Source organism: Dunckerocampus dactyliophorus, chromosome 16 (genome assembly GCF_027744805.1).
Source record: "Dunckerocampus dactyliophorus isolate RoL2022-P2 chromosome 16, RoL_Ddac_1.1, whole genome shotgun sequence".
Lineage (NCBI taxonomy): Eukaryota > Metazoa > Chordata > Actinopteri > Syngnathiformes > Syngnathidae > Dunckerocampus > Dunckerocampus dactyliophorus.
The window spans coordinates 8,110,911-8,130,421 of NC_072834.1; the positions used below are offsets into that span (position 1 = coordinate 8,110,911).

At 41.6% G+C, this 19,511-nt stretch overlaps 2 protein-coding genes across 5 annotated transcripts in view; both read left to right on the forward strand.

Moving 5' to 3' along the window:
• The first annotated feature begins 388 nt into the window (after positions 1-388).
• Positions 389-8,209, forward strand: plac8l1 (PLAC8 like 1). The gene is made up of 4 exons (XM_054755883.1): positions 389-599; positions 2,215-2,432; positions 2,507-2,643; positions 3,223-8,209. Exons 1-4 carry the CDS (start codon positions 415-417, stop codon positions 3,352-3,354), a joined length of 672 nt encoding a protein of 223 aa, XP_054611858.1. The 5' UTR covers positions 389-414; the 3' UTR covers positions 3,355-8,209.
• LOC129169458 (glutaredoxin domain-containing cysteine-rich protein 2) overlaps positions 3,315-19,511 on the forward strand; it is a 29,139-nt gene continuing 12,942 nt past the window's right edge. Inside the window, exons 1-5 of one of the 4 annotated variants that reach the window (XM_054755880.1) lie at positions 3,436-3,520; positions 13,364-13,610; positions 13,755-13,804; positions 13,957-14,053; positions 14,190-14,283. In XM_054755880.1, the coding sequence (XP_054611855.1) occupies positions 13,997-14,053; positions 14,190-14,283 (151 nt within the window). In that variant the 5' untranslated portion in view covers positions 3,436-3,520; positions 13,364-13,610; positions 13,755-13,804; positions 13,957-13,996. Of the gene's footprint in view, positions 3,372-3,435; positions 3,521-11,549; positions 13,611-13,754; positions 14,054-14,189; positions 14,284-19,511 lie in introns of those variants that run through there. The other 3 variants (XM_054755878.1, XM_054755879.1, XM_054755882.1) reach the window with 3 other exon arrangements.

A 19,511-nucleotide genomic window follows, 5' to 3' on the forward strand; every position in this document is an offset into this window, starting at 1 on the left:
TATTTCCGTATGTTTTTCATTTAATGCCTTTTGGAAGACGGGAGATGTGTACTGTCACACATGCTACAAGTCCATTTAAAGAAAATGGAAAAGGTCAGAGTCACAACAAAGCAAATGTGTGAATAAATCCCCTTTGCAGGTGAACCGTAGGTGTTTTCCCCCTGAATCAATTTTTCACCTGCCTGCACCTCATTGTGTAACGCTCAAGGGTGAGTATAACATTTCGTGTGTATAATGGAAATGCATATCAGAAATGTGACTTTGAAACCTCAAACTTGTGTTTTTCAATGTGCAGCGCATCCCAGCTGAGTCTTGATGCGTTATATCCATGCACCCTGATGTGTATCTGTTGCAGCATTTAGTGCAGAGGACAGCTAGCAGACTTATCTCTGTCACGCAGCGTTTTGCCGAGCCATGCGTCCGCCGCTTTATCTGCCCCCGACACACTGCCTCTCGCTGGGGAAGTGTCACTTCACCTCCCCCTCCTCTTCCTCCACCACCTCATCCCTGTTGACTCCCAGCTCACCCCGGCCTCGCTCGCTCCCCTTCTTTGGATGCCAGCAGCTTGTAGTGATGGAGCAGACCATTGTCACACACCAGTAAGTGTTGGCTTGTCACTACTTGCTTCTCTTCACAGCTGAGGCACAGTGGCATTACAGCAAATGTGTGTTTTGCTTAAGCTGCTGTGTTCTTTTTCAACTGTCTTGCTGCTGATTTTAAGCCCTAAAAACCTTGAAACAAGTTAACCGCTATTGTACGTGTGCTCCCCTAAAACACCTCGCATAAAAAAACTAAACACAGCTTATTATTGCTGAATTAGCCATACGTGGAACCTTGGTTAGCCTCATTAATTCGTTCCAGACGGTCAAACACTAACCGAAACCCATGCTAACCGAATCAATTGTTCCCATAAGAAATAATGTAAATCCAATCAATCCGTTCCAGAAAACCGAAGATGTTTACAATTATAGTTTTACACACAGAAAGCAATTTGAAATGAATATAAAATACATGACGAATGAAAGGGATAAATGAATGAATGAATGAACAAGAACTTTATTTTTTACCTTAATTGAAGACATGATTGATGACCACTGTTTCCATAAACACGATGTGGCAGTGAGACACCACACAGACACCATCTTCCTGTTTTGCCATATGTTATTTCTTGACAGTAGTCTTCTGTGACGGTAGTAACTTTAAATGTTTATTTATCCCTTTCATTGGTCATGTATATGCATTTTGAATTATTTTATGCATGTAAAACATAGTTGTCAAATTTTTAAAAACGTGTTAACAAGAAGATGGATGGATGGTGTTAACATTTTGAAAGTCAACCGCTGATGACGTCCAGACAAGCGTCGTAGCTCACTTCCGGTTCCGGTTGTTAGCAAGCTAAGCTAACAAAGACACTTGTGTTTAAAACACATATAGAACACAGCTGGACTCACACAGTGTATTAATAACACGGCAAGATACCATATTACCATATTGTATGGTAACCGGAAAATGTACGCAAGCGGAGGCAAAATTTTGGCATAAATTTTCTATGTTAACCGAAAAACACACGCACTGGGGCGGACGCTAACCGAGGTTCCACTGTATGTTAATGAACCAAGGAAGTGTATTTTTCAGAAGAATCTGCTTTAGCTTCAGTGTGTCCAATTAGAACTAAAAAAATTCACAAATGAGTGAAAAAAACGTAAATGTTTAATTAGCATATATTTTAAAATTTATATTAATGATTCTGTTTTTTTAAGAAACTCAAATTACTCTAATCGAAATGTATTAACAGTCACTGTATGCAAGAACAAATACTGTAAAAAAAAATAATATCAATCACAAAATATGCTGGTACGACATATTATGAAAGTTTATATTTTATTCAATTTTTGTATCATATTTTTTCAAAATATAATAAGTGATTTAGTAAACATCTACAAATATAGTAATGGCAAATGTAGTAAAAATTCCCAAAATATGAAAAATGTATTTGCAGATATTGTTATAACAGTAATTAAACTAAACAAATGTATCACAAATGTAGTAAAACTTTTTGTAAATACAAATACACAAATGAGTAAAATAGCGTAAAAACATTTTACATTTTAAAAAATGTACATTTTATTATTGTTATTTTTCAATATTTGTTGTAATTATAGATGAAAGTTACAGTCATGAATGTAAAACATCTGTGCAACAAATCTACTTTAGACCCTTTTTATCAGGGTCCAGGTTTCAGGAGAAGGAAGATGGAGGCTTGCCCGCAGGAAGTGGCGCTAACTGGAGGCCAAATGACGTCTCTTTTCCGAGCGCAGTCGTACTGACACAGCCCGGCTTGGGCGTCACCACGACGACCCTTACCACCATCACACAGACGGGGGGCGACTGGAGCACTGGCCTGTTTGACGTTGATGGAGACCAGACCACATGTAACGAGATTGTCTGTGCATTTGTGTCGTGCGGAGTTCTAGTGGTTCTGAAAGGTTCTGCTCTTCGCGTGCAGGTGTTGTCGGTGCCGTGGCGCCGTGCTGCTTGGACCTGAGTCTAGCACATCAGTATGGCGAGTGCCTTTGTTTGCCTCTGCTGCCAGGATCCACCATCGCCATGAGGGTCGCACTCAGGGAGAGGTACAAGATACGAGTGAGTAAACCCTAATGCAACAAACCCTAATGCAATGTAACACAGACATCATTAGGCAAACAGTTCAGGACTTCTGATACCTCACGTGGCCTGCAAAGACGCTTTGCATGATGGCGGCCATGTTTTTCAAGCGATCTTGCTCAGATTTTACAGACATGCTTGTCAGTCCCCGAAAGGAGTGTACCAAATTTGGTGGCGATTCAGCTAAGCACCCTAAAGTTACAGTGGGATGTTTTGTAGAGCGCAATTAGCTGTGTGATGAATATAATAGCGCAGGCAACACAGTAAGGGGCGCATGTTGTGACAATATTTCACCCTTTTTTATGCAGAGGTTCAAGAGTAGGAGTCACACCAGGGGTGTCCTTATATTTTCACATAACTAGACTGTATAGACCATGAGACAAGACAGTATTTTGTCCCGAGGGGGGAAAAAATCGTGAAAAAGACTAGAGATTTTTACCTAGAAACAAACCGGTGCCACCACGCAACTCCCCAAGGGAGTCAGAGCTTTTCTTCCTGTCAGTCACACACACTCACCGGTTCCACATCATGTTCCGGATCTTGTGTATGTCTCCACAGGGCAACATATGTGACGACTGGACCACGGTGTGTTGCTGCTACTCTCTGGCCGTGTGTCAGATGGTGCGAGAGATGAAGCGGCGGACGATGACTCGGACGTACCACGTGTCCACCGCACTGGATTGCTCCTGACGAACATCGGCCAGAACGTAACCAAATGTGGTTCCTTCTTGTCTTCCAAAGCACTATATATCATTCATCAACCCCACAACAGTACAGCTACCCTGACGACCAGGCTAAAGGCTAGACTATAAGTCTTGATTTCATTGGTTCTATTGATCATGATTATCAATTATTAGTGAGTACCTACACATTTGATCACATGTTTAAAAAGTGTGTGAGGCGCATTTAGGGCTTAAACTCGGATTGTGCATTCAGCATTTAGCTTGTGAGCTTGCGTGTGAGCACTGGCAGAGGCTTCTAGAGCTGAATCTAATAATTTAAAGTCACTTTTTATTGCAAATGTTGATCCAAAATTAGAGGAGAACATCAAGCTGGCAGGAAGGTTTGGAGGGGGAGGAGTGAGCCGTGTGTCAAAAGTAGACATTTTTATGGGCGTATCTATTACGTGCAGTTTTTTGGCCATTCACTGGTGGTCCTGGAAGGTATACCCTGTGAACAGTGGGGGTGTACTGTACATAAGCAGCTTTATCTGCTTTTCATCGCAATGCATTGTAGTAAAAATCTGTATTACTTTACTGCAGAAACAGATATGAGCCTCATAATCTTTGTGGCCGCGTCGCTATGGTGGTTTATGGATTTTGCAGTTTTTGATTTAGCCTCGCACGCCAAAGGTCAGCTGACACATAAAATGTGCTGTCTAGCTTATATATGATGCAGTTGGGCCACAAAGCTCTCTGGTTTGCCAAATTGTAATGAAGAGCTGCAGTACAGTACGGTGTGTTGATAATAAGGTGACTTTCCATGCGTTTGTTATGTTATTCATTTATCCATCCCTCCACCTACCCTGCAGGTGTTCCATCACATGATTAATCCTGATTGCTGCGCTTCCCTCAACTTGAAATGCCAGGCAGCAAGAGCACACACACACACCATGAGGGTGTGAAAACATCATTATAGCATAAAGCAGATGGGTGCTCAAAGGGCACAAATGTAATTGGTTACCACCAGTGGATATGTGTGACTAGCTGGCAGCTAATTCAAATGGAGGAAAGCACTGATTTAAGAGCGTAACAGAGATTCCAATGTGGTATTACCTGTATCGTAGCAGGGTTTTACAGGAGTCCGGGTAAACAAACATCTTGGAAAAGTAGGATTTTTATGCCGGGTGCTGCCAGGGAAAGAGGCTCACACAGAAACGGAATGTTGCCACAACTGCAGACATGAGAAACTGGCAGAAAACAAGGAACCTTCTAGAAAGCATGCCTGTTGTCCCTGCTGTTGGTTGGGTCGCAGGGTTTCTCAGACCTCCTGGCTAGAACAGGGCACCATCTCAAAATGGGACCCTTGAGGAAAACTGGGATTTTAGGCCGTTCGTGGGTCCATCTGAGACCTCCATTGTGCATTCGGAAGGTTTCCTTGAACCTCTTGACCTAAATAAAGGCTGGAAAAAGGACTGCTGGGAAAAGTGGGACCTGCAAATATCCCCCCCACTGCTGGCTGGTTGGTTGGTTCCCTGGACCTTCTGGTTAGAAAAGGGCACCATCTGAAAATGGGACACCCAAAGGGTAAGTGGGATTGTTTTTGCCATTCTTGAGTCCGGATAAGGCCTTTAGTATGTATGTAAAAAGTTTCCAAGACCCTCCCGCTGGGACAGGGGCCCGTCCAGATATGTAGACCAGAATATTTTAGGGCAAAATGTAACTCTGGCCCTATTGAGGACCTCTTGACAAAGTGGGTCCAGCCGAGGTTCCGAAGGATTTCCAGTCCTCCTTGTGGAAAAACAACCTAAGCGGATCCCTAGGACAAGTAAAAAAACCAAAAAAAACAAAACTGTTTTGTGCTATCTTTGGTTTCCCCTCGGGAAGGAGTCCCTCCAGAAATGTAGACCTGATTATATGAAGCAAAATGGATTCCTGGTGAAAGGTGGCACCTGAAAATAATAATAATGGCCAATGGAGGACCTCTGGGGAAAGTGGGCCATGGCCCCTGCTAATGGCTGGGAAGGAACCAAAATAGGATTTTGTGCCATTCTTACGTCTGGCTTGGGTACTTGGAGTGAGTTTTCCAAGTCTCCGGGTTGGGAAAGAAACCATTTTTGGGACCACTCGAGGCTCCTGCTCTGGGTTTGGAAAGTTACCCAGTAGAGACAGTACCAAAAAAGTTTGCGACGTGAACCTGGGGGGAAAAAAACCCAAGCTTGTAGAATTTTTTTTTTTTTTTTTTGGTGTGGCCAGATCCCCTGCTTTTGGGTACCGCCTGGCTCCCTTCTTCAGCCAGGCAGTCTGGAAAACACAATTTTTTTCCCGCTTTTGGGTGCTGTCCTGCTGTGTGTTTGGAAGGTTTCCTAGCCCTCCTGGCTGCAAAAGGGAAGATTGCAGTGCCATACGGAAAACATTTTGCCAATTTAAAAAATGGCTTAAAATGGACCCCATGGAAAAGCTGGATTTGCTTCCCTCGTTTGACCAAGGCAAGGGCTTCGGACCTTTTGGTAAGGGTGCAATCACACAATTGGTCCACAAGGCCAAACACTGTTATATCTGCCTCAGCCACCAGGGGGCAGTGGTGCTGCAGATGTGAGTCACTGCTGCTGTTTTCTAATAATAATAAAAGGAGAGGAGCTGCCCAGGGGGACAAGGAGTCAATCCACTGTGCTGATCGGAGGTCAGATTTGGGATTCCCACAGCGGGAGTAGGTCAAGATTTGAAACAGCCCAAAGTCAGCAGTGGGGGCCATAAAACATCACATGCTGATATTACTTCCTGCCGTTTCAGCATCAAGACGTGCAGATGCATGGGGTGTCGAGTACACACTCTTATAGAAAACAGCCCTTTGGGGAAATGTGTGTGTGTGTGTGTGAGAGTAATTTAGGCAGTATCTCTCGTCCCATGATTGCACTCTTTTGCTGCTTGCAAACAGATGAAATAGAAAACACAGCTCAAGGGCAAATGCATCATAGATCCTGAAGCAGCACAAACACACCGTTATGTAAAGATGATAGCTCCTTAAGCAGCACACACACACACACACACCGCTGTGTAAAGATGAGGTCACATAAAGTGAGTGACACGTGTTAAACGTCACAACCAGCAATTACCAATAACCAATTCAGTATTGTGTACAGTAATGCCCTTTCACACAGGCATCCCACTTCTGTGCGGCTCTGACACTACTGGAAGTCCACTCCCAGTTTCGTTTCTGTTCACATTGATTTCCTAGTGAACAAAATGCTGGGAAACTAGTCCAGGAAGGTGGTGGGAAAGTGAGGTGAAATTTGCAAATCTGGAACAGTTGCTCCCCTGGTGATACAGCAGTGAGCACCTGGGCTTTACACACAAACACACACGCACACACACACACACTGACAGTCTGTCATGATGGGAGCTCATCCTATCATTTTTCTTGTGGATACTATCCAAAAAGTCCCCAAAATAGAGCTGGGACGGCAGGAATTATACCACACAAAGACAGAGAAACAAGGGCGCACACACACACACACACATACTCATTGTAGTGCAGGGGTGTCCAAAGTGCAGCGAGGGGGCCATTTGTGGCCCACCACTCATTCCGTATTGGTTCGCGGCATTTTGTAAATAAATAAAATTAAACACAAAAAAAACCATTAAAAAAATGGGAAAAATAGAGTAAGAAGGCACGATGTAAAGAAAAAAAGATTGATAATAATAATTCAGAACACAAAGCTTTGACTTTAAATTAAATTAAATTCTGTTGATTTTTTTTTTTAGCCTTTTTATAAAAAAAAAAAAAAAAGTATGTAAAAATAGCATCTTGGACCCCCGCCCCCGTATCCTTCGATATTCCTGTAGGTGACACCCCTGGTCTAGTGGGACAAAAGAAGGCCATCCTACCTTTTTTCCTTGTGTGAAATAGTCAAAGTGTCCCCATAAAGACAAAAACGTCCCCACAATAAAATCAGGATGTCAAGAGTTGTGCCACACAAAGACAGAAAGACAAGAGCAACACACACATTCGCACACAGAGTCTAATACTGTTTGGTGAAATGAGCTCATCCCACCGTGCGTGTTGTACCACACAAAGAAAAAAATGTCTCTAAGATAAAGAATAAAAATAAGACATGCTGGACGATCCGAGCAAGCTTCTAGAAGTAGCTCAGAGATGCAACATGTCCCTCCTCACCTCCAGCAGGTGTGCATTTCAATGGAAAAAATGTTTTTGCACGCAAAGTTCCATCCACCAGCGAGCCTTCAGGACAGAAAGCCGAAAAAAACAGTCCACAAGCTCAAAAGGCAAAGAATTGGGTTATGTCAGTGACTGGAGGCCTCTAGGCAAAAGCAAACACAACCTTTTTCCAGTCTCTATTTCATTTATATATTTTGCTCACGTCGCTTGACAGAATATAAGCTTGAAATGACATTTACACAAATACTTTCCTCTTTGTCTTTTGATCGCTCCAATTCTGCCACACTTTTATAAATTGGCTCTAATTCGTAACCAAGTTATGGGCCATTAGCTTGAATTTCAGTGTTAATAATTTATCGACTTTTTTTTGCTGCTGCTAAAGGGAGCAAACAACTCCTCTGAGCACATTTCAGAGGTTTTCTGAAGCCTTTTGTTGCTTGTAGATGTACTTCACTTTCCCGTTTGTTGCATTGTCAATAGAAAACTGCTCCAATTAACACTTCTACTCAATTAACCGACAAGGTTAATTGGGAGCGTCGTCGGGAGCGTGGTCTACAAATGCAAATAACCGCCGGGGTCTCAAATTAGGTATCCTCGTCGTGTAGCGATATATTTTTATTAACTCCACAAGATGGCAGCAGCTGCATTTGATGTATCATAGGTGGTCAGCATCCAGCAGCTTTATCTACCTCTGCATGCGCTTTAAAATGTTGCTACTCAGATGTTGGTATGAAACCGTACTGTTGTTCACAATGAACTCATCAGCGCTATTGCATTTTTTCTCCATTGGTTTGACTCGTTTCTTGAAACGGAAATTACATTGTCGAAACGATGGACAAACCTCCAAACGACGTGGCGATTGTTCACAACAGAATTGAATTTCTCATTCATTTCATCAAATTGCAAATGTCTTGGTACACGTCGCAATGTGTCGGGCCATCTTTGCAAATGAGGTGGCTACAGTTAGCACAGTTAACCTACATTTAGCACAATTTCCAATCGATCTTGTTGATCTAAACTTCTTAGGTCTAATGGTTGTTCTCTCAAACATGTCGGCACATGCGCAGTAGTCCGTTCAATTGTCAAAATTAGTCAAGAATATACTGTAATGCCATGAAAACCATATCCAGCGCCTGACAAAAGTCTCGTCGCTTATCCAGGAGTTAGGAACAATTCACTTTTAGTTGCTCATTTGGAATCAGAAATACTTTACATGAAAGGCAAAAGCCTCTAGATTGTGCTTATTATAGCAAAATAAAGTCTTGTGTTATTCACTGAGTTTTATCATTTAATTGGGGCAAAAAGGTTAGATTGTGCTTGGACAAAAGTCTTGAGAGGCATTATCCACAAATGGCGAAAACTTGGAACAGTGGTGAAAATTTCCAGGAGTGGCTGGCCAACCGAAATTACCCAAAGAGCACAGTGACAACTCATCCAAGAGGTCGCAAAAGAGCCCACAACAACATCCAAAGAACTGCAGACCTCACTTGCCTCTGTTAAGGTCAGTGTTCATGATTCCACTATAAGAAAGACACTGGGTAAAAACGACCTGCATGGCAGAGTTCCAAGACGAAAACCACTGCTGAACAAAAAGAACGTTAAGGCTCGTCTCAATTTTGACAGACGACATCTCGATGATCCCCAAGACCTTTGGGAAAATACTCTGCGGTCTGACGAGACAAATGTTAAACTTTTTGGAAGGTGTGTGCCCCATTACATCTGGCGTAAAAGTAACGTGGCCTTTCAGAAAAAGAGCATCATACCAACAGTAAAATATGGTGGTGGTAGTGCGATGGTCTGGGGCTGTTTTGCTGCTTCAGGACCTGGAATATTTGAGGTGATAAATGGAACCATGAATTCTGCTGTCTACCAAAAAATCCTGAAGGAGAATGTCCAGCAATCTGTTCGTGACCTCAAGCTGAAACCAACTTGGGTTCTGCAGCAGGACAATGATCCAAAACACACCAGCAAGTCCACCTCTGAATGGCTGAAAAAAAACAGAATGAAGACTTTGGAGTGGCCTAGTCAAAGTCCTGACCTGAATCCTATTGAGATGCTGTGGCATGACCTTAAAAAGGCGCTTCATGCTGGAAAACCCTCCAATGTGGCTGAATTACAACAATTCTGCAAAGATGAGTGGGCCAAAATTCCTCCACAGCGCTGTAACAGACTCATTGCAAGTTATCACAAACGCTTGATTGCAGTTGTTGCTGCTAAGGGTGGCCCAACCAATTATTAAGTTTAGGGGCCAATCACCTTTTCACACAGGCCCGTGTAGGTTTTTTTCATTTAAAAACTGTATTTTGTGTTTAGTTGTGTTGTCATTGACTAATATTTACATTTGTTTGATGATCTGAAACATTCAAGTGTGACAAACATGCAAAAAAATAACAAATCAGGAAGGGGGCAAACACTTTTTCATAAATACATACTTTATATACTGTCCATACATACATACTGTGTGTGTATGTGTGTGTGTGTGTATGTGTGTTTTATATATATATATATATATATACATATATACACACACATATATATATATATCTCAAGGTTTGCTGTTTCCTATATGAGTGTCCTGATTGAACCGTTTGAAGCTTGCATGATTCCACCATGCTGTCACCTGTCATCATTGTTTCGTATTAACTACAACTCCTGCAGGCCTTTTTCCAATACGTCTCACCACATTAAATGTCCTTGTCGCTGTAGTACCATGTGACCTAAGCTGTATATGGTGTACGTTGCCTCAACATTGGATGTTGTTAGCGACTAGTGAGTGTTGCGTAATGCTTTCATCTCCACAACACACACGCACACACACGCTGGCCTGGTCCTGCCATTGATGTAGGTGTTCTTTCATCAAAGTTGAAGCAGCCATGTGTGCACATTATTACTACACAGCATGTCAAAGGCAGCGGCACTTTGCTAAGTGTGGAAAATGTGTAGGTGGCGCAGGGAGTGATGACAATGAGTGCAAGAAGGAATGATAAAAAAGTCCTTGGGATTTGAATTTTTCCATCCCTCTCTTCAGCTGTTCTCCTGTCCATCTCCTGTCGGTCCTCATGTTGCAGCTTATGTAGCTGGAGTGTAGTGGATAAACTGCACATGCAGTTGTTAACACACTTGGCTTTTCTGCTTCACTTTTAAACGACATTGGCCTTTTTTAAACCCTTAAAGGAAAACTGCACTTTTTTGGGAATTTTGCTCATCATCCACAATCCTTATGTGAGACATGGACACATGTCTTCCACTTTTCTGTGTGTTAAAGTTATAAAAACCGCTAAAAAGAGGCAGCTAATTAATGCACAATGGGACACACCTATTCCGCCTACAAAGCCTGATATTAAAACACCTCCAACAACGTTTTATGGGTTTATATCATTGCTGTAACCGTGTAGTAACAGGCACATTCATGCTAACGTGTAATATTTACAGTATTTTGACTTACTTTGGTCGTTTTAAGCATTACCGGAACTTCCTGGGCGCATCGATTTCACATAGAAAGGAATGCCTACACCTAGCATTAACTTTTCCAAACTCAAAAACAAAAACACAGCAGCAGTGGCGATAGCGCCAGTATGTAGCGTTGCCTTTCGGTAGTGGCCTGATGCGCTGTGAGCGTGGTGTTGTGAGCGAGCGTGTAGTGAAAAGCTAGTCGCTAGCCAGCCAGTAGCTAGCTAGTGTGGTGTGGCGAGGTGTCACTACGTCAGTAAAGTAGTTCTTCGGCATAACAGTGTTAATAACAATAATAATAACAATGTCGCTGTAGCTCTAGATCTCGCTAGCTCTCTGGTCTCGGCCCTGAACGTGCGCAAGATCTGCACCACCCCCACCCCACCATACTATATAATATATTTCAATTACACATATTTATTTATTGATTTATTTTGTAGAAAGGTTTTTAAAGCAAATTAAAAAGTTATAGATATTTAAAGGTTTGTATTTAAATACAAGGCTTTGTGTTATTATTGGTTGTCGGTGTCAACTTTTCAGCTTTTTCTCATTGTGCCTTTTGTTCCATTTTTACAATTTTTGCTGTTTTTTACATTTTATTTAGTTTCCGCAGTGATGCAATGAGAAATTAGTCACGGTCTGCAGGTGGCCCCTGGGCCGCACTTTGGGCACCTCTACTTTTGTGGATCTTCGTCGGGGTCGTGCTTGTGGTGTCGGCTCTACGAACCAAACTACAAATCTGTGTGTGGTGGACGAGCGAAGCGATGGTGGTTGAGGGGAGAGGGGCTGCGTTACAACAGTAACGAGGCCCATGAGGCGTACGGGTGTGTTCAGTGGTCAAAATGCGTGCCAGTTGGTCATTCTCCGGAGGGGAGGGCACTGATGTAATAATAAATGTTTTTTCTAATATTCTCACGATTGACCGGCAAAGTCCTAAAGATCGACTAGTAGCTCGCGATCGGCAGGTTGGTGACCCCTGCTTTACAGTAGGCGGTATAGTAGCATCCCATTACATGCATTCTTAGCTGCCTCTTTTTGGCTGTTTTTATATCTTTAGAATGCATGAAAAAGAAAAAGACGTGTTCATGTCTCACATATGGATTGTGGATGATGGGCAAAATTCCAAAAAAAACCAGTGCAGTTTTCCTTTAAGAGACTTATTGGACATTTTGTGCCATTCATTTTTTTTTAACTTCAAGGATTCTGTGTAGAATGATTACAAATTTGCTGGAGGATATTCATTTTAAAACACAAAATTGTCCCCTCATTTCCTTAAATTAGCCTAAAATGGCAGTGCGACACGAAAAGCGACACATTTGTTCCTCGTGACAACATATGTCCATTTGAAAATGCCATTTTTAAACCCACATTTAAACCCACCCAGACTGCTGGCTTTAAATTTGTCCACAACATGGTGCTTTTTCCCATTCAAAGCATGCAGTAAACTTCTTACCTTTTTACTGTTTAGCTACATTCATGATGTTTGGAATGTTGTATATGTATGTATGTCTCCTTATTTCCTAATATTTGATATTTTTTATGCTAATCTTCTGGTAGAAAAAGCAATCATGCAAAAAAAAATCCTGTAAGTATGCAAAAAAACAAGATAAAAATCTAACAGCTATTGTTCCATGTGAGTGTAGCAGCGCGTTGTTGTTGGCAACAAAGAGAACATGTCAGAGCTTTAAATAACTTTGTTGCACTCGCCCACCGGTCTGTCAAGTGGGAACTGAGTGGTGCCTTGGATCTCATTTGTTTTTCCTACATTTGATTCACGGGGAGTCTTTTTCCTCATTCTGCAACGCTCCTTCCATTCCCTCCTTGATGGCTTCTCGCTTTTACCACCCTGGTTCGCACCATGTTTTGGGGGAAAAAAAGTCTGGCCATTTACTTACTTTATCCTTCTTTGTCTTCTGTTGTTTGTCTCTTTCATAGATGTTTGTCTTTGTCACTGCATGATTCTGTCTTGGGATTTTTGGGGGGATTTACTCTGGATCTTTCTTCCTATCATGTCACTTTTTCAGGCAGTAAAGTATCATTTTTCTTGCACAGGCACTGATTTTGTGTGAAAATATAGTAAATACCATGGGGTGTCCTAATTTTTAAAATAATTTTTTCACGACTGTATGTAGGGATGTCCGATAATATCGACCGACCGATGGCCGGCATAAAAATGATGGTTCATATCGGTATCAGTTTTTCTCAGTGGTGGGCAGTCAAGGCCAGCAAGGCTTGCTCTGCTGGCCTAAACATTATCAAATGCTCTGACCTACATTTAAAACTTAAATTGTAGTATTTGTTTCATTGAATTTCATTAATTTATTCCTGACAGTCTATTGTCTTCAGTTAATAGCGTGTTTCTCGGATGCACTGCTTCAAGTAGTGTCTAAGATTTGTTTTTTCCAATCAGATTTCAGCTTCTGTGTGCTGCTATATCAACGTAATCTGCCCAGGGCCTTCAGAATCAGGAGCGCTGGCCCCTGTCACATCCACTCTATTAGCAATGGGGCTGTTTAGCCAATCAGACCTCAGATTCGCCTCTCAGGGCACAGTGACATCAGTACTTTTTCGTCATCTGATTGGTTGATCAGAGCACTGTCAACAAGCCGTGTTACGCCCACAATGGCTGACGGAAGAGGAGGAAATTGACATCTCTGGTGAGTAGATGTATTTTACTTCAAATGTATTATATTTTTGTCATGTTATTAGATGAATATTGATTGTGTATTGATTCTGAACTGCTTCAGATGTTGTTCTGATACCATCTGCGTTTTTTTTGTTTTTGTTCATGGCGAATGTAGTTCTGGTGACCATGAAGGAGTAAGATCTCAGCGCACCCGACGTACAAACCGTAAGTCGAAATCGGACACAAAATCGAAGGCTACTCAGACGTAAGGCCGTCGCTTCATTCGTACAGCCAAAGCACGTGAGTTGTAAGACCAACGTCCGTCAAACTTCCAATAAAGGTACCGACTTTGCGTTCCATGTGGGCTTTGTATGAAGACTGCAAGAACTATGCGCCAGCTAGATTCATAACAGAAAGATGATTGATGATCTGCACATTCACGAGACCTACGGCACTTCCTCCACTTGCAATTCTGTAAGACAGGGCTTCTGCGATGTCATATGCCATGATATTTATTTATTTCTTTTTCAATTTATGAACATAAATGGTCAATAACCGTACTTGTGTAATATATTGTTGTTGTTTTTTCCTTAATGACGCTTATTAAAAGACTTCGCCAGGATGTCGATTGTCGTTATTCACCAGCCGTGACCTCATGCAGCGCGTGCAGATGTGCCACAGGTGTACACGTCATATCCGGTCACGTGAGTAACAATATGCATTGCAACAGGAATCACATACAAATAGACATAGGGCAGGGCTTAGCAACCAAGTGCCAATTTGTTTAATGATTATAAGACTTTGAGGATATCCATATGTAAGCGTGTCTTCCAAAGCAAATGTCTTCTACACTTTTTACAAAAATGAGGACACCCCATGCTTAATATTTTGTACAATTTGCTACTAAACCCTTATCGTGTCTCATGTATTGGGTCTTATGCAAACTGGTAGTGTTGCCGTCATGCTCGTGCCTCCGACAAAGTATTTGCTGCCAACATAGACAATGCTCCGTAATTGGATCCATTTTCTCACTGAGTCCGTGGCTTATTGTGAACACAACAAAGTGTCAGTCTGTCTCTTATCTAGAATATTCTATTCGCCCTCTCACTGGTCTGCATGGTGAGCACATGTGAAGTGTTCTCCATCTTCATCCCTAATTACATGCTTGATTCGAGTGACCTTTTTCCGTGTTGACCGCATGTTTCATCGTATGGTCAAACGTCGGCTTGGTGCATATTGGTTCACCGCCACCAGTCGACTCTGTTTCAGTCTGTCTTTGAGTGACGTGTTATCCTCTGAAGATGTTCGCGCTCTAGATTGGACACGCATGCATGATCGCAGCCTGGCTTGTCTTTGAAAGGGAGACAAGGCCACATGGTTCTATGTTTATTTTTAGAGTCTTAAGACTTGTTCACTGAATGGATCATTTGTTTGGATCAGGCCTTTCACACACAGGGGCATCCAACCTTGGAAAGGCTAAACCGGTTAACAGAAGTACAAATACATGTGTTTACTTCTTAGTTTGTTTACTTCCTGGTCGATAGGATGACTTAAGATGTTACAAATGGATGGACTCTTCCAAAGTGACTTGGTGAAAAATGAATGAATGAGGACCTTTTTTCCCCCCCATGTGCCTTCCTTCCACAAAGTTTCATAAACAGCAAAAACAAGACAAACAAAAAGACTGATCATGAGACCCATTGACTGATGGACAAAGAGACACATTGGCAGATAGACGGATTAAGCATACAGATTGATTGAATGGATGGATGGAAGGACAGATAGATAGTGGGGGTGGATCGAAAGACAGATAGATCCAGAGATGGACTGACAGATTGACTGACCAAGTGATGAATGGACAGATAAATCATAGACCTGATTGTATGATGGATGAGCATATCATTAGATGGCTAGATAGACGGAGGGACTAAAAAACACTACAGTGACGGACAGGTTGATTAATTGTTTGGTTGAATGGGAAGATGGATGGACAGACAGATTCGAGACAAACAGGCAGGTAGCTCATTCGACGGAGGGATTGATGGATGGAAAGATAGTCAGATGATTTGTTTGCATGACAGATTAGTTTGGCTGTATGAAAAAACAGATCAATGGATGGATGGATGGACCGATTGGTTGATTTACGGTTAAATGGACAGATGGACTTACAGACAGATTGAGAGACAGACGGATGGACAGACAAACCTACGACACATGGATGGATGGATGGATGGATGGAAGGATGGATGGGTGGATGGATGGTTGGACGGACAGCTCATTAGACAGCAGGATTGACTGATGTAGATCAGGAGATATGTTGTATGACAGATTAGATGGACAGAGAGACTAAAAACAGATAAATTGATGGATGGATGGACAGATTGATTGATGAACAGACACAGTAATCATTGGATGGACTTAAGGATCGAACAAACATTTGTTTAGAAATAAATGGAAGAACAGATTGATAAGACAGGCGAATAGATGGACACCGGACAGATCATCACACGCATGCATGAACGGAAAGTTAGACAAATCGAAAACAGATGGACTTGTGTCACTCCCTTATACCTCTATAAGATCACCCTGTTTTTCTGCCTGTGTCTGCCACGCCCCTTGTTTTTCCACCAATCCTCTTGTGTCCTGTCCAACTGTGCCTGATTTTGTGTATTCCTACTTCCACTCTTTCTGTTCACTTCTTATTGCTGTTGCCCGAAGGAAAAAGTCCCATTTCCCCCAGTTGGTGTTTAGTGATTGACAGTTGGAAAACAAAGCATAATAGTACAATACAAACTTTTGGCAATATGTTTTGAGCACCCAAGGTCATAAATATTACAAATTTAGGCTCATGCAGAAACCTCTTTCTGGGTAATGGTATAATCCATCAATTTTGCTCTCTCTCATAGAGGGTACCTTATCTGGGGAGTTAGCTTGGATGAAATAAACATCCTGGCAGGCTCAGAATGTAAAATGTTTCTGTAACACACACTCACAGCGAAAGATGAATATTTTTCGCATGTGAATCACTGCTTTGCGAAACAATCTTTGATTCAAAGAAATATACATCATTGATTTGCCTATGGTAAATATTGTTCACATCTCATGTCACAACTATTTAAATATGTCATAAAGAATTCCTTTTAATTAGATGTCGTCAGTTTTCTTTTTATGTGACTGTTTATGTAAGATCACTCTTCTACTCCTGAACCGCTGCACACAAAAGGGTGAAAATGTGTCATAGCATGCATCCTTACTGTGTTGCCAGTGCTTTTACTTTTCTGACAAATACACCTCACGGTGGCGCTGGTATTAAACCCCATAAGTGGATTTGACTTGAAATTTCCCACACAACTTCAATGCGCTTTATAACAACATCCACTGTAACTTTAGGGTGTTTGGCCTTATCACCACAGAATTTGGTATACACCTGTAGGGGACTGACAAGCAAAATTTGAAAAACATGGCCGCCAACATCCAAAAAGGGGCGGGACTTACCAATTAAATGGCCATAAGTTGTTGACCATTTGTCGTATGTTTATAAAATGTATGCTAGCTTGTCTTCCAAAGCATTTTCAATGACATGTCAATGACATGTCCCACACTTCTACGAAGTATCTTGATAATTTTTGATTTTTTTTGCATAACCTTGCTAACAATCCAACAAACGGCAATCCAAAAAATACCTCTGGCTTTTGCGCTGTCACACTTGTTGGAGGTAATAATAAATCATCGCGTTTACATAATAAAGTATTATATAAATTTGATTAAAAAATAAATAGATTGTCATTCAAAGGGAAATCTGTTCCACCGCAGCAACTTTTTAAAGGGAACATTTCAACTTCATTTTCTTAATTAATATGTCAATCATAATGATAGAACGATAAGCTTGCTAAGGCACATTTCAGGCTTATTATACAGTAATTAGCTGAAGGCTAGTGGTCACATTAGATTTTTCAGTCCATGCAGAAACAAGTAGCGAGACCTCTCGTAGCCTCTCCACTTTATCTTCAGGACTAAAAAAATCTCACATGAGGCACAAGTAGAGCAGTGGTTCTGTCATTGCCATGGCAAACCTGGATCACCTACTTTCACAGCCTATAATAGCTTTTTCAACACAATGGTTCGATGGAGATGCAGTCGAGGACTAGCCATGGGCCTTGTTCCCGGTTTCAAGGTATACAGTCATCCCTCAGCTGAACTGCGTAAAGTAGGATTCAATATTAATAAACAGAATATTTTCATAGTTAGAGCATAGAAAAACTTTTTGACTTTTTAAACACGGGTTTTAACATGATCAGAGCACCACTAAGACATAAGTGACTGCCGCCGCTAGCATAGCAAGCTACCGAGCTAACTAGTTAGCCTCTCCAATTTGCTTATTCTAAACTTAAAGTGTTTTAAACTGAGTGGGGAAGAAACACAAAGAAGTCCAAAACGTATCACTACAACTCAGAATGAAAGGAGAACCTTTTTTTTCACTGGATCTCAGCCATGGCACGTCCGTCTCAGCCATGGCATGTTGGCTCGGTTCTGCTGGCTCTCTATGCAGTGTGAAAGGTAATGGAATCTAACATCATGTCTCATAATATCACTAATGTCTAGTGAACAGAATACTACATATAACTTGTCTTTCTATATTTTTTGACTAATATTAGGCCATAGTCAACCACAATACAGTGATCATTTATTAACTCTTTCAATCACAGCCATTTTTCAAAAGACAATCCCATTTTAGACAATTTTGACTGTTCCTTCAAGGCACACAGAATATGGTGTTCTGTGGCTATATAAACATGGAACCTACCAACAGATTCCCGTCTTTCATTCGTTTGTACCTTTTTCCGTTCTTTAGTAATCAGCAGTAGAACACAGGTAAGTTTCAGGAAAATATCAGTTTCCGACTAGAAAAGGGAGAAAAACAGTTTTTTGTGAAAAGATACATTTCAAGCTTCACTTACACTTTGACAGAAATATTTAAAAATCTAAACTACTATACCAAAATAAACAACACAAAAAAGGGGTTGTTTTACATTAAAATAACAATTTATTTACAAAACACCATGAACTGTTTGCAATTTTCACATTTGGAACTGAACTATGCGTGGGCATGTGTGTGCACGCGTGCACGCGCGCACGTGCATGCGTTCAAATTTCCATACAATACGTAACCTGCACGCTAGACTCCTTCACGGCATGCTCTCTCACTTCCTCCTTCCTGTCATGTGTGATTTGTCCGTTAACATGATCCCTGCCTCTTCTCAAATGCACTTGTGCCACCTGGTGGCTGTTTTAATGGCTTAAAGTGCTCTGAAGTGAAATGCATTAGTGGAGAGTTGCATCATCACCTCTTTTGGCCTCTTGCGCCAAACAACGTAAAAGACGTATAAATACATTGTTGGGATCGGGCCTACGGGATTATGAAAACATATAAATATGTGTTTGGTATCGAATGAGTGAATAATTGTTTTTTAAACTGCAATATAGCGAGGGAGCGATATTCGCACCGTGATATAGCGAGGGACGACTATATCGTGGGATGAAAAAGCCACAGTTTCAAAACCACTGACCTACGTAGAAATACTTTGTCACGTCTAGTGTCATTTCTCGAAAGTCGGAACTGGGGTTCGGTATGTTGAAACCACAGGCTTGTGCTGTGTTGCCAAAAGTCGGGCATAGATAGCACCGCCGTTAGCGTGAACAGGAATAGAAGCTAACACAAATACATCCAGCCAGTGAAACTATTCATTTAATCTTCTATTTCCCCTCACGCAGCCTTCAGTCCGGGTGTCTCCAGACATGATTTCAGATACATATGGTCGTTCTCTCGCATCCATCAGCAGTCCATCACTCCTCTCTGTATCTCTCCTTGGTTGCCCTCGTAGTCTCATCCATCTCATTTTTCTCCCCCTTGCTTCCATCTGTCTTTTCATCT